The following is a 13833-nucleotide window of genomic DNA, read 5'->3' on the forward strand; positions in this document are numbered from 1 at the left end:
AGCCTAATAACCAGAAAGATTAAAGATCCTAGTTGAACCAGACTATTCTTACAAAATTTGCAATTCACCTAACAAGAACATGGGCACTTACCTAAAGAATCCATTCAACTTAAAGCCACTTATTCATATGTAATGAAGCATATACTACAAGTTCTAAACATGATTTACGGAATTTTCTAGAAACCTTAATCGATTCGTTGTACTTAGATACAACGGTTGATGATACAAATTATATCATGCTATGAAGAACGAAACAAAACAAAACAACACAACACTAAAAAAAAATATAAGTCTTGATTGATGTTTTGTATGATATCAAACAAATATCCTAAAGACCATAAACATCATCGCGATTAAACAAAACCTGTCATCTTGAATGCGAAGCTACAAGGACCAAGCTTTCACATCCAAGAGACCAAGACCATGTAAAACCTTGAAAAAAACACACACGATCTAGCAAACTACAAGTATAGACAACAACGAACATAATCTTTAGCTTCCTGGCTCCAAAACAAACAACAAACAATAACAAACACCCGAGGCTCAGTTGTTCGCCTGCACCCCAAAATGCTCTTTCAGCACATACTTCGACGTTTTCCCAAACCCTTTACCGACGCTTTGCATTGCAGTAATCTTTCTAAATTCATTCTTGATTTGATCCATTATCTTGAAAACATTGTGAACTAGTGACGGGTCGCCTGATGGTGAACAATTTGCAAGTTTTGATTTTTCTTTTTTGAGCTCTTGATAAAGATTTAAAAGAATGTTTTTTTGGGCAGTGAGGACATTTTCAGCGATTTTGTACTCGGTTTCTTGAGACTGTTTGAGTGAGGCAAGTGTCTTCTCGATCCGCTGCTCGAGTTCAGTTGATTCTATCTGGCAATCGAAGTTCGTAAACGTTATCTGGGTTGGAGGTGTCATCGTCTCAATTTCCATTGGTTCCCACTGTGAAACTTCCCCTGGTGACAATAATATATTTCTTAACTAAACAAAGACTAAAATAAGTACATTTACATTATAAAAGTTTGTGGATTGGCAAGTCAACGACAAAAACCTGAAATTCAATCCGAACTCGAAAATGAACCCAAGCACAACAAAAAATTTCATGGGTTGACACAAACACGACCCGTTTAAACCAATTTCTATTACCTTTTGCGTCTTAATACTCCATAATTAAACTCTTACAACAAAATCCCAAATTTATATAAAAATAAGTACGTTTACATTATAGAAGTTGATGTCAATTTTGGTTTTAATTTTGAAATTTTGGCATAAAATATTCAACCATTTTAAGTTATAAAATAAAAAAACACACTATGAAAAAAACCTAAAAGAAAGGGGTTAAAAGTTCAACCCAAACCCAACACATTTAGCTACTCGTGTATGCGGGTTCGACCCAATACAGACCCGAAACCATTTAGCTAATTGTGTTTGTGGGTTCAACCCAGAACAGACCGAAATCCTGTTACTTAATCGTGTTTGTGGGTTCAACCAGAAACTGACCCACACTTGTTTAGCTAAACGGGTTTGCGGGACCCAAAAGCGTGAATTTTGTGTTAGGTTCGTGTGGTGTCATAAATTCACAACTGAGAAACCAGATGAGTTAACTTCGACCCATTTTACTCATCAATCGGGTCATGTTATCCCAGATGGATTGAAACTTGACAATCATCAAAAAATTCTAATGATAAAACATAAAATAGGTTTATTCCAAGATGCACATTATTAGATTATTATTGACATAACTATGTTTTTGAAATAGTGACATGGTGTTTAGTGAACTAATTTTATTTACAAAACGAACATATATGTGTTTCTGGGTCAATCCAACCCTGTTTGACCCGCTTCGATTGCGCTTGCCCTTTTATTTATATATAAAAGAAAGTAAAAGTCCAATCAAGGCACCTGTGGTAACAGCTGATATGTCTTCTTGTTTCCATATATCTTCATGAGTGTTACCTTCCTTTAACTGACAACAACAAATGAATTAGTCAATGCACACATTTTCTAATTAAGTTAACGACTTGTTTGACCATCTTATTTAGATTTTTCACTGACAAAACACAACTCGTTTGACAATTTTAAAATGAATAGGGTTGTAAATGAGCGAAGCTGCTTGCGAGTTACCCGACATCAGCTTGCTAAAAGATCAAACGAGCCTGGATTAAACAAGCCCGAGCCTATGTTAGAGCTCCTTTAACATACAAGCTTAAGCCCGAGCTTCATATACCGAGCTTAACTAGGCTCCTAAGCCTCTTATATTTACTTGACAAAATAAACAGCCTCTTATATTTACTTGATATAATAAACATATGAGTTAACTTCGCTTTTGTTCCCTGGAGTTGATCAATTTTAACCACTAAAGTACATACTCTCATTTTTGTTTCTTAAATTATTGATTTAGTTTTTAATTTTTTAATCACTTCGATCCTTTTGGCCAACTCCGTTACATTTATCTGTTAAATAAAAGAGCATTTCAGTCATTTTACATCTGAAAGGCTATTAATGTAAATTACAAAGATTATTTAATACTTAAAAAGTTAAAAAGACTATTTGCGTAATTTTCATAAAATAATAAAAATATTTAATAGATTTAATTAATAACGAAAAGGAAACGGATCAAAAAAAAATCCAACTTGTTTTGTTAACGCATAAACTCCCTAAATCACAAAAAGATATTATAATTACAGAAACAATAAATGTTATAACCATATTTGACAGTAACTATCCATACCTTTGCTAACGTCGATTGAACATGATTGAACAAATTCTTCGCATTCGTTTTAGTGGATCCTCTCAATATAATAACACAAAGATTAAGAATCTTCTGCATTTTATCACCATAACTAATTGACTCACACCTCCTGATAAGATTCATGACATGAGGAATCAAATCAGTGGTTGCATCACACCGCCTGCAATAATATTCCGCATCGAGACAAATGGTCCCACCAACGGTCCCAGCCATGTAGGACCGAAGGGCACATTCAATGTGGCAAATGTGACCACAGATGAACCCGTCTTTGACCATAGCTTCGCATTTTATGAAGATTTTATCATCATCGGTCGATGAGTCAACTGGTTTTGAGCAAAGTATACAACAACAATCGTGACAGAAACGAGGCTCGATGCAGCAAATGTCACAGGCCATTATGTTTGAAGGGTCGGGATCGGTTGTTGAAAGTAAACTGGAGCAGTTTATGTTTCCCGCCTTGCAACCACTGGGGTCAAACTTTGGAGTGCAATTCAAGACAATACCTGTGCTTCCTGCAGGATTTTGGTCAAGGGATTTGATTGATGAGAAAATATATACTTCATATGTAATATGAACAAGTATGTTTAATGCTTACACGTGTATATATCTTTTTAAGAAAGAGTATTATTAATAAGCATTAATTCAACATGTAACATGAATGATAAGTGATAACTAGTGAAGTGAATCTTGATGATCATCGACGTACAAATATCACTTCTTGTAATTTAGATCGTAAGTCTTAACTACAAGATACTATTAGTTCACATTCACAAAAGATGATTATGAAGGATGCGCGTTATATACTTATATTTACTAACAAATTACTCAAATAACTCGATTAAATAGCTTTTCTTCACTGTAGTTATATGAATTTATAACTATATACTAAAAGTGAAAATCTTATTGAGTACAAATTTTCTTAACTTTGATCAATGTATAAAATAACCTAATTATGGCACATTGTGCAAAAAGGCAAACCACAACAAAAAGCATGCATGATGAAATAAACGTTAACAAAATTACCACGATACGTCTAAATCCAAACTTCTTGGCGAAGATAAACGGATTGACTTGTAGTTCCTTGTAAATAATAATTCACATATATGTATCAATACTAAATAGAACTCAACATTTGTGGATATCATGATCTTCATATGATCTATATATTATAAATCTAACATTAAAACCAAATCAATGATTACTACTTTTCTGTTAACCTTCATTTTATAGCTTTCAAAAGCTTTAAATTCAATGTATATTGAGCCAATTTTTTACATGTAAGTGTAACATCAATATAATCGTTTTATAGATACGATATTTATGTCAAGTGAATAATCATAATTACCTTTACTTTTGCCAGCTGGAATCCGCCAAATAAACGAGGCAAAGAAGGCCTTGATATCCATCCCAGGAAACGCCTCCAACAAAAACCGTTTAACCGCAGCCTTGCTGTTGAAACCCCTAAAGTTGGTCACATTAGCGGGAGTCGCTGACTTATATTCTTCATACAGACGATCAGGGAGATAAAGATATCTATCCATAAAGTGTCCCGAAACCGCAAGTCGTTTTCCCACCTTCCATTTCCATTTATCACCCGGTGTTGGGAAATCCTCAGGAGCGTATGGCAAACCGACACCTGAATCATTATCAAGCACAACATTAATCTCACTTTCCTTCGATCCGGTGGTGCTTCCGTCACTTTCATGTGGAGGGTCGACCTCCATTGAGCTGATTATCACAAAAAGTTTTGTACTTTTTAACTGCATTCAAAAAAATTTTCAAACTATTAACTTTCTTTAAACAATAGAACACGTTGAAACACAATATAAGAACTTCCTTATAAAATACAGTAATCAAGAAAATAGGGTTACAGAAGCTTTCATATATCTGGTATAAAGAAAACAGGATGAAGTTAAATCCAGTGTTGAAAAAATCGGTACTAATCGGCGACTAACCGGCTAACCGGAGATCTACTGATTAATATTTATTTGTAATCGACAAAATCGCTAATCGGACCCAATCGGCCCTAAGTCCCAAACTAATTCCAGCCAACTCTGACCAATTTTTGGTGATTTTTAAAAATTTACATTTAAAAAATGTGTGTGTGTGTGTGTGTGTGTCTGTAATGGAAAATTGCATATAAAAATATATATACGTATATACAAAACTGAAAATTACATATAAAATGTGTGTATATTACGTATAAACATATGTATGTGTGCATATATAACTGAAAATTACATATAATAATGTGTTTACAAAACTAAAAATTACATATAGAATGTGTGTACATTACGTATAAACAGATACAAAGGTGGTATTTTTAGTGACAGATTGTACAATGGGTAACATTAGGTGCATAATCTAAATCATCAGAATCAATAATCAATTTATGAAAATAAAAAATAAATCAATTCTATTTTTAGAACAAGCAAATTCAATCTAAACACGCCAAAAATACAATCATTAACTCAACTATTCAATTACAACAAATTCAGATACTACATGAAATGAAATAATTAATACCAGCTTAGATGAAACCCTAACCCAAATCACCGAAATTTGCAGAATTGGCGATGGATTATGATGATTTGAGGATTTTAGAGTACTGGGTATTGATCGATCATGGCGGTTGTGGTTGGTGGCAGTTTGCCGGAAACGGCGGCGGCGGCTACGGTGGCCGTGGCGATGGTGATGGGGGTTTGTAGTAACTTTTGTATTTTGAATATTTCAAATAGGGCAAAAGTGTAATAAAAGTAGAGATGTTATTGGGTCGGGTAGAGATGTTATTGGGTCGGGTTTTGATATTTTCAAATCCATGTAAGCTATGAAAGCATGTTTCAAACTCGTCGAGTTTTAATTGAGTAATTACATGTTAGGTTTCGGGTTTTTCAATCGGGTTTCGGGTTTCTAATCTGGTTTTGTCAAAATACCATTCGGTATGTCCGGCACCAAAACCCATCAGCTTTTGGCAAAATATAACTAATCAATTACAAAATAGTGATTACCTTAAAAATAAAAAATCACAAATAATTGTCATAAACAAGTTTCAATAAATAATATATTTAAAATATTTAGAGTATGCTATATATAAATTAAGAAAAAGTTGTTTCGAGAATATAATCAGGTAAATTGGTCAATGTTATCAATGTTATTGGTAATCGGATCAGGTAATCGGGTATATTGCAAATCCTAAAACCCGTCCCAAACCCACAAAAAATTTCAAAAGAAATCAAACCCTAATGGGTCGGATTTTATCCATCCTAATTATGTCGGGTTTCAGGTTGTCTCCTTAGATTCGAGTTTCATTATTATTCCTAAATAAAAGTGTGTAAAATATTTTAATGTAAGTAAAAGTTTAATTGGTTTTTTATTTTAGGTTAGATTGGCCTTAAAAACTCGTGTTTTAATTTGTTGTCGAGATAAGTTTATGTACATATGTTTAGTTGTTTCATTCTTTGATTTATGTTTGTTTCTTATCTTTATTAGAAACTGACTTTGCTAACAAATACACATAGTTTAGAAAACAGAAACCTCAAGTGTATTATCTTATGTGTTATGGTTTCTGATGATGTGAGCAGATTAAAGTCGAATAGATGAACTTTATGGAATAACCATCAGGAACCGTAATTTATTTTCTTTTATGTGTTTATGTTTTTGTGACTTCTTCTTTTACAGAGGATAGTTACGTAAAGAAAAGGTGACAAGTGAGAAAAATGGGGTTTGATTTGAGAAGAAAAGGAAGGAGAGAGGGGGAGGCATGGTAATGGGTGGTTTGTGTTGTTGGTTTGATTCGTTGGGTACTTGGCCCATGATGTGGACGGCTAGGCACAAGGAAATTGATGTGGACTACCACTCTAGGGAAACTTGATATGTAGGAGAGCTATTGAATTGGAAATTTACGTGGGCAATCATTATACTATATATTAAAGCATATCTAATTTCTACAGTGTAGTTTCAAGTTGTGCATTTTTGTTCCGTTGACATTTTGGTTCTTTTCAAAGCATAGCTCGGCTCCCAACTCTGAACACCACCAAACCTAGATGAAGATTCTCGAAGAAATTCTGGTCAGACGACATCATTTCCATCACCGTCAAATTGAAAGCCCTGTTATAAGAAATCGCCATACGTTAGAAATAAATAGGATATTAAGACGAAACCGTAGTTAAGGTTTCCACATAAGAGATCAAAGATGTCACACCTTCCCGTCGACGTTACGCTTGGAAAAAAATAATCGTTGTGTTCAATTGGGATTTGTTGTTTTTGTAATCAATTATAAGTTTTGGAGAAAAGATGGAATACGCTAATGCCTTATCGTACAAGACGTACACGACATCTGGGATCGATCTACACCTTCGATTTAGTTGCGATCAGTTGAGAAGATTCCGTATATTTTATGCGAGAATGGTACGGTTTTCTTTTTTATTCGTAATCTGAATTTGGTAATCTGCGTATAAACGGTTACGATCCTGATATTTAGCTTAATCAAAATCAATTTCTTATTTACAAACCAATTTTAGTACCGAAATCAATCAATTGAGTATACGAACAAATTTCCAACCGATTTCTGATTTAGGGTTTTGAAATAGAAGACCACTGTGAATGTAATTTTTTGCTCTGTTTGAACTAATCAACAATAGATGTATACTATGTTTCTAATCGGACAGTAACATGTATGTTAGTTTCTTTGAGAATAAGATGATAACTGATTAGTTCAGTTTGCGAGCGTGTGCATATTAGGAGTGTTTAACATGGTTGATTTTTGGTGTTTATAGTATGAGCGTATCATGAGCGTGTTAATATAATTGATTTTGATGTTGGTAAAATATGAGTGTGTTACGAGCGTGAGCATATTAGGAGTGTTTAACATGGTTGATTTTTGGTGTTTATAGTATGAGCGTATCATGAGTGTGTTAGCATGCTAGTTTTGAGATTCAGATTCATTTATATTCATGCTTTCTGTATGAGCATTTCATGAGCGTATAGTATCCTAAGAAAGCTGGATTTGGGGTTCACAAAGGTGGATCGTACATGCATGGTGGTGTACTAAAGACCAAGTATTTTACATGTTGTAAAGAAGGTCACAAGCCAGCCAAAATGTATGATTCAAATGGTGATTATAATGAATCAAACAAGCCATATTATAAAAGGATGAAGAGGCCGACAATTAGATGTGGTTGTAGAGCACATCTATAGTTAAAATCTGTTGACGGTGTAAATTTTGAAGTACATGATTTTGTTGAAGGCCATAATCATATAGTATGGTAGCAGATTCTGATATGCAGTTTGTTCGTTCTGTGAGGAAGTTAACACATGTCCAAGAGGATGCTATTTATGAGCTGTCTAATATGAACATGGGACCTGTTAAAGCGTTTAACCTTATGAGAACATAGTATGGTGGTTTTGAAAAAGTAGGTGCCACTAAAGATGATTGTTAGAATTTTAAACAAGGTTTGAATTGTTATATTTGAGAGTATGATGTTGAGATGATTGTTCAGAGATTGTGTGCGAATAAAATATTTTCATCTGATTATTTGTTTGAATATGATGCCAATGATAACCGTGAGTTAATTTGTGTTTTTTGGGCTAATGAGATTTCAAAGAGTAATTATCTTACATTTGGGGATATTATATCCTTTGATGCTACACTTAAGACTAACAAGTAAGTTATTGATCCATACAGTTTCAATATAAAATTCAAGTGTATTAGTTGTGTGTTTTGTATGTACGAATATGTTTTTTTATGTACAGGTACAAGATGGTTTTTGTACCGTTCACGGCAATTGATAACCATTGTCATAGTGTGACTGCCTGTGCTGATTATTTGCTTCTGAGACTATTGAATCTTACACATGGTTATTGCAAATGTTACTTAAGTCGTTTGGTAGTGCACAGAAGGTTGTTGTTACTAATCAAGACCCGGCTATGAAGCAAGCTATTGCATCTGTGTTTCCAAATACAAGGCATAGGTTATGTATGTGGCATATCATGAAGAACGTTGCTGACAAGGTAAACTTAAATATTTTGATTTAAATGTTTTAAGCAGTTTAAATAGTGAGCGTTTTACAAGCGTTTCATGGTAATAGCTTTTTTTGATGTTTAATATATGAGCGGCTTATGAGCGTAACATGATATTATATTCTGGCCATGAGCGATTCACAAGCGTTTAATATTTGTTTTCTGGTGGGAGCCGATTTATGTAACAACGAAGATTTTAAGCGTAGGATATGTGATATTGTGTGGACAGATTCAATTAGTCCTTTTGAATTTGAGGAGAAATGGCAGGCGATAATGGTTGAGTTTGAGCTTGACAAGAATATTAGCCTTACCGATATGTATGAAATTAGATTTGATTGAATACCTGCTTTTTATAGAGACGAACCTTTGTCTGGATTGATGCGTACAACATCAAGTTCAGAGAGCGAGAACCATTTTTTGGGTCAAACTACAAATTCTCATTTAACACTAGTTGAGTTTTTCAACCATTTTGATTTTTGTATGGAGATACATAGATACAATGGCAGATAGTGTGATCATGACAGTAGGTACACGTATCCGTAGCTAGAAATCATAAGTTATCTTGAAAGGGAAGCGGTTAAGATAAATACAAGATCTAATTATAACGATGTTCAAGATGAAATGCATGAAACTGTTGGTGGTGTTTCATAATTCAGTGCTGGTGAAGAAGGAGGTTATTTGAGGTGTAAAATATGGGATTTTAATGTGTTGGTGTATAATGTCAGTAGTTCAGTATCTTGTGTTTTGTCTGTGTCTGTAATCGTTTAGTTTGTTTGTAATGTTTTGAATATTGTTTATTGTATGTTCGCTAGTGTTAGGCGAACTTGGAGGATAAGCGAAGTTATGACAACTTCGCCTAGTATGTTAGGCGAAGTTGTCGAGGTCTATTTAAACCTCCACTTCGGCTTATAGGGCTAAGGTTTTTTCCGAAGGTGTTGTTTTGTGATCTTGAGTGTCACGTGTTGGTGTTTGGCATTATATCGAGTTTAAAGTGTTACCCTGTGTGTTTGTTCTACCGATTCAACGTGTTATCTATCTTACACTCGCATCGTATTACCTGGGGATTCCGCACCCTCGTGTTACGAGATACTCCTGTGTAGATCCGGCTGGGAACCTACAATTGGTATCATTGCATTTGCTCGTGATTTTGTGGTTCGGGATTATCACACGGGTATTAAGATCGTTCCGTTCGACTATTCGCGGAACGAGTTTACGTTGAAATACCGAGTTTTTTTGTGTCTTGCCCATCTTCCACCATCATAAATAACACAAAACACCTTCGCATACCTCGCAATACACCCAGCTAAACCTGCAAAACCTCGTGTTCATTAAGCGAAGTTGTCGTCAACTTACGTAGGGTTTAAGCAAACTTATAGGGTTTAAGCGAAGTTACTGTGAAGCGAAGTTAATAAAAGAAGAAGTTAGGAAGCAGCGAGGTTGAGTGTTCAGCGAAGCTAAGCTTCAAGAGAAGTTGTAACAACTTCGCTATCTGCTCACTGTTCACAGAAATAATATTTTTTTTTTTGTAATTTTGAGTCTTGTTTCTTTCAACTATGACTTCAATAAACATCACAGAACTGGTAAAGATGGAGGTTGAAGCCGGTTCAGCAACTAAAGCTCCAAAACTGCTTAAGGGTACCGATTTCGTTGCATGGAAAGATCTGTTTGAATAGTATGTGAAGTATCAAGATGCTAAGATGTGGGTTTGCATTCAAGACGGGTACATTCCACCAACATCCTTGTTTGAAGGTCGTGAACAGATTAAAAAGTACAGTAAAATGGAAGAGGATGAAAAGAAAATGTATGAGACAGAGAGTAAAGCGCATGCAGCTATAACAATGGTACTTCCACAAGAGATTCTCCATATTTTCAAAAAATACAAAACTGCTAGAGAACTATGGGAAGCGCTAGAAAATAGATATGAAGGTAATGTTGGGATACGTACCTCCAAGACAAAGCTGCTAAAGACTCAATTCTCCTATTCAAGTATCTGAAAAACGAATCACTTGATGATATTATCACACGATATTATCATTTGATGACCGAACTAAATAATTACTCCATTGAATACAAGGAAGAAGAGGTAGTAGAGAAACTTCTTGATGCTCTCCCACCGAAATGGGAAATGTGCACTGTTCTGATGAGAGAAGATAAAGACTTTGCCAAGATTGATTTGGAAACAGTGGTCAATAAGTTACGAAATTTTGAACTTAACGTGGTTCGGAAGGAGACACCAACTGATCAGGTTCACAATCCGGGAATGTATGGTGCGAAAGTCACTCCAAGCTCAAGTTCAAAATTAGAATCCTCTGCCTACTACTCAAAGGGAGAATCAAACTCAACTCATGATGGTCATGTGATTCTCAATATGGATGGTGACGTATGTTTCGTAGCTGGAGGTAGTAATCCTTCAAAACCTCAAGCCACAACTGGAAATTTCTCATCAAATGTTCCAAGCTATAACTACTCACAGATGCCCATGAGTGTTAAATCAGCTGAACAACAGTTTGCTCTCTATGCATCCTTCATTGCATCTTATGAGAACTACATCAAAGGTAAAATAGTCGACCCTGCAACTTTGGATGAAGACTATGATCAGATCGATGCTGATGATTTGGAAGAGATGGACCTGCAGTGGCAGATGGCTATGATAGTAAGAAGGGTAAAGAGATTCATGAAGAAAACGGGTAGAAAGTTTGTTGGAGAAAGACCAGGGTTTGATAAATCAAAGGTTCGATGTTACAACTGTCAACAAAATGGTCACTTTGCTAAGGAATGTACAAATGAGAGAGTCGAACGAAGTCAGACCAGGCCTGCACAACAGAATGGGGGTGGTAGTGAAAATAAGGCTATGGTATCTCAACAGAACGGTCGATACAACTGGAATATAAAAGTTGAGGAGATGTTCGAACAGGCAAATCTGGTAAACATTGAAACTGGAGGAAGTGAGAGGGAGACGGGAGAAAATCAAGCATATATGGCAGAAGTGAACGATCAGCTCTCTGAGGTAAGTTCTGAACTTCATTGTGAACAATGTGAAAACCTGTCTGAACAATTGTAAACATTAACTGATCAGTTTGTTAGTTTGGACACACAATTTAAAACCTTAAAAGAAGATCATCACTATACTAAAACTAGAGAAAACAGTTACTCGGTAAAAATAAAAGCTAGTGAAAAGGATATCAGAAGTCTTAAAGCCACTCTAGCTGAAAAAATACAAGTAATTGATCTCAGTTATGAAGTTTTAGAAGAAAAAACCAAACTAATTGCTGAAAGAGATAAACAGATAGCTGATTACCAGGTAAAAGTGGTGGAACTGAATAGAAAAATTGAACAATTTAGAAATTCTTCTAATATGTTAGATCACATAATCAGTGTTCAACGTTCCCCGGTTAACAAAGGGGGAATTGGATTCTCTGAAGTTCCACCACCATACAACAATAACTATACTTATGATCCTAGTGATCAGCAATCTGCGAATGTTGAGATTAGTCAGACAGTTCCAATCAAAGTTTCTACTAAAGAAACTGAAGTTAATAAGAGCAAAACGAGTAAGTAAAGTTCTAATGTTGCGATTTCTGTCCCTAGCTCTGTCTCATCAAATTCGGACAAGTCATCCGAATTGGGTGAGATAAAAGAAGAGGTTGTGTTACTAAAACGTGGGGAGGAATATAATCCCGATGAAAAGAAATCTTCCCTAAATCCGTTCGTCCCACCATATGTTAGACAAAGGGGTAGTAACGCAACCTCGACGTCTGCAACAACTGTTGAGTCGAAAGTTCAAAACAGAAGTTGTTTCAGATGCAATAAAGTAGGACACCTTGTTGCTGATTGTCCTCTAAAACAGAGAAAATTTAGAGGTATGAGGCCTCCGAAAACTGAGAATAAAACGAATACTAATTATGATGCTGATAAGAATATGAACACACCAAATTTCAGTCATTGGACTAATCCAAGACTTCAAAGAAATCAGTCTCATTTTTTCCCAGTAAATTACCAAACCTACAATTATAATTCAGTTAATTTACGAAGGTTTGGATGGCCTCATAGCCAGTCCTCTAGAAGGTTTCCTTTCAGAACTTACAGAAACCACCCTCAAACTGACTTTGGGCAACCAAAGTACTGGATGCCGGACAACAGATTTAATCGACCCAAGACCAGTAGGTCTTGGGTCCCCAGATTTTAATCTATTTCTTTAATTGTGCAGGAACAGTCAAACAGGGCTGTAAACAATATGTGGGTTGTTGACAGTGGCTGTTCCCGGCACATGACTGGTAACAAGAAATTGTTACGTGACTGGAAATCTGTTCAAGGAGGAAGGGTTAGTTTCGCTGGAGAGAGTGGAGGAAGAATCAGTGGTATTGGAACTGTGACGAATGGAAGAATGAAGTTAGAGAAGGTGAATTTTTTGGAAGAGTTGAAGCATAACTTGTTGAGTGTATCTCAGATTTGTGACAAAGAATACACGGTGCATTTTAATAACAATGAGGCAATCGTTCTTTATCCTGGTTTCAAGATACCAGAGGCCTGGGTTGTGATGAAAGCTCCAAGAGAAAAGAACACGTATGTAATGGATATGAGGTCAACTGAGATGACAACAAAAGAGTCATGTCTTCTGTCAAAGGCAACTGAGTCTGAGTCAGAGTTATGGCATCGAAGAATGGGACATATACATCTTCGCAAAATGAATTACATTGTCAAGAATGGGCTGGTACTTGGGGTTCCCTTGAAGTATTTTAACTTTGAAGATCAATGCTTGTCTTGCAAGAAAGGAAAGCAACACAAAAAGCCTCATCACTCCAAGAAGGTTAACTCAATTGTCAGCACCCTAGACCTACTACACATGGATCTCTTTGGTCCTGTAAATGTAAAGAGTCTAGGTGGAACGTCATACTGCTTGGTTGTAACCGATGATTACTCTCGATACTCTTGGGTATACTTTCTGAAGGCAAAAGATGAGACAGTTCAATTGGTAATTAACTTGATTACCAAGGTTGAAAATATTGTTGGGAGAAAGGTTAAGTACATCAGGAGTGATAATGGTACAGAGTTCAAGAACT

General features: G+C 35.5%; 1 protein-coding gene across 1 annotated transcript; it reads right to left on the reverse strand.

The window, feature by feature from the left end:
• Positions 1-297: 297 nt before the first annotated feature.
• On the reverse strand, positions 298-5480 carry LOC143533774 (uncharacterized). The gene is made up of 5 exons (XM_077028446.1): positions 5282-5480; positions 4101-4515; positions 2735-3267; positions 1906-1969; positions 298-959 (listed from the first exon to the last, which is right to left on the reverse strand). Exons 2-5 carry the CDS (start codon positions 4477-4479, stop codon positions 544-546), a joined length of 1392 nt encoding a protein of 463 aa, XP_076884561.1. The 5' UTR covers positions 4480-4515; positions 5282-5480; the 3' UTR covers positions 298-543.
• Positions 5481-13833: the final 8353 nt, after the last annotated feature.

This window comes from Bidens hawaiensis, unplaced genomic scaffold (assembly GCF_021521415.1).
Source record: "Bidens hawaiensis isolate Kalapana, Puna unplaced genomic scaffold, B.hawaiensis_p1.1 tig00009904_1, whole genome shotgun sequence".
In the NCBI taxonomy this organism is placed as follows: domain Eukaryota; kingdom Viridiplantae; phylum Streptophyta; class Magnoliopsida; order Asterales; family Asteraceae; genus Bidens; species Bidens hawaiensis.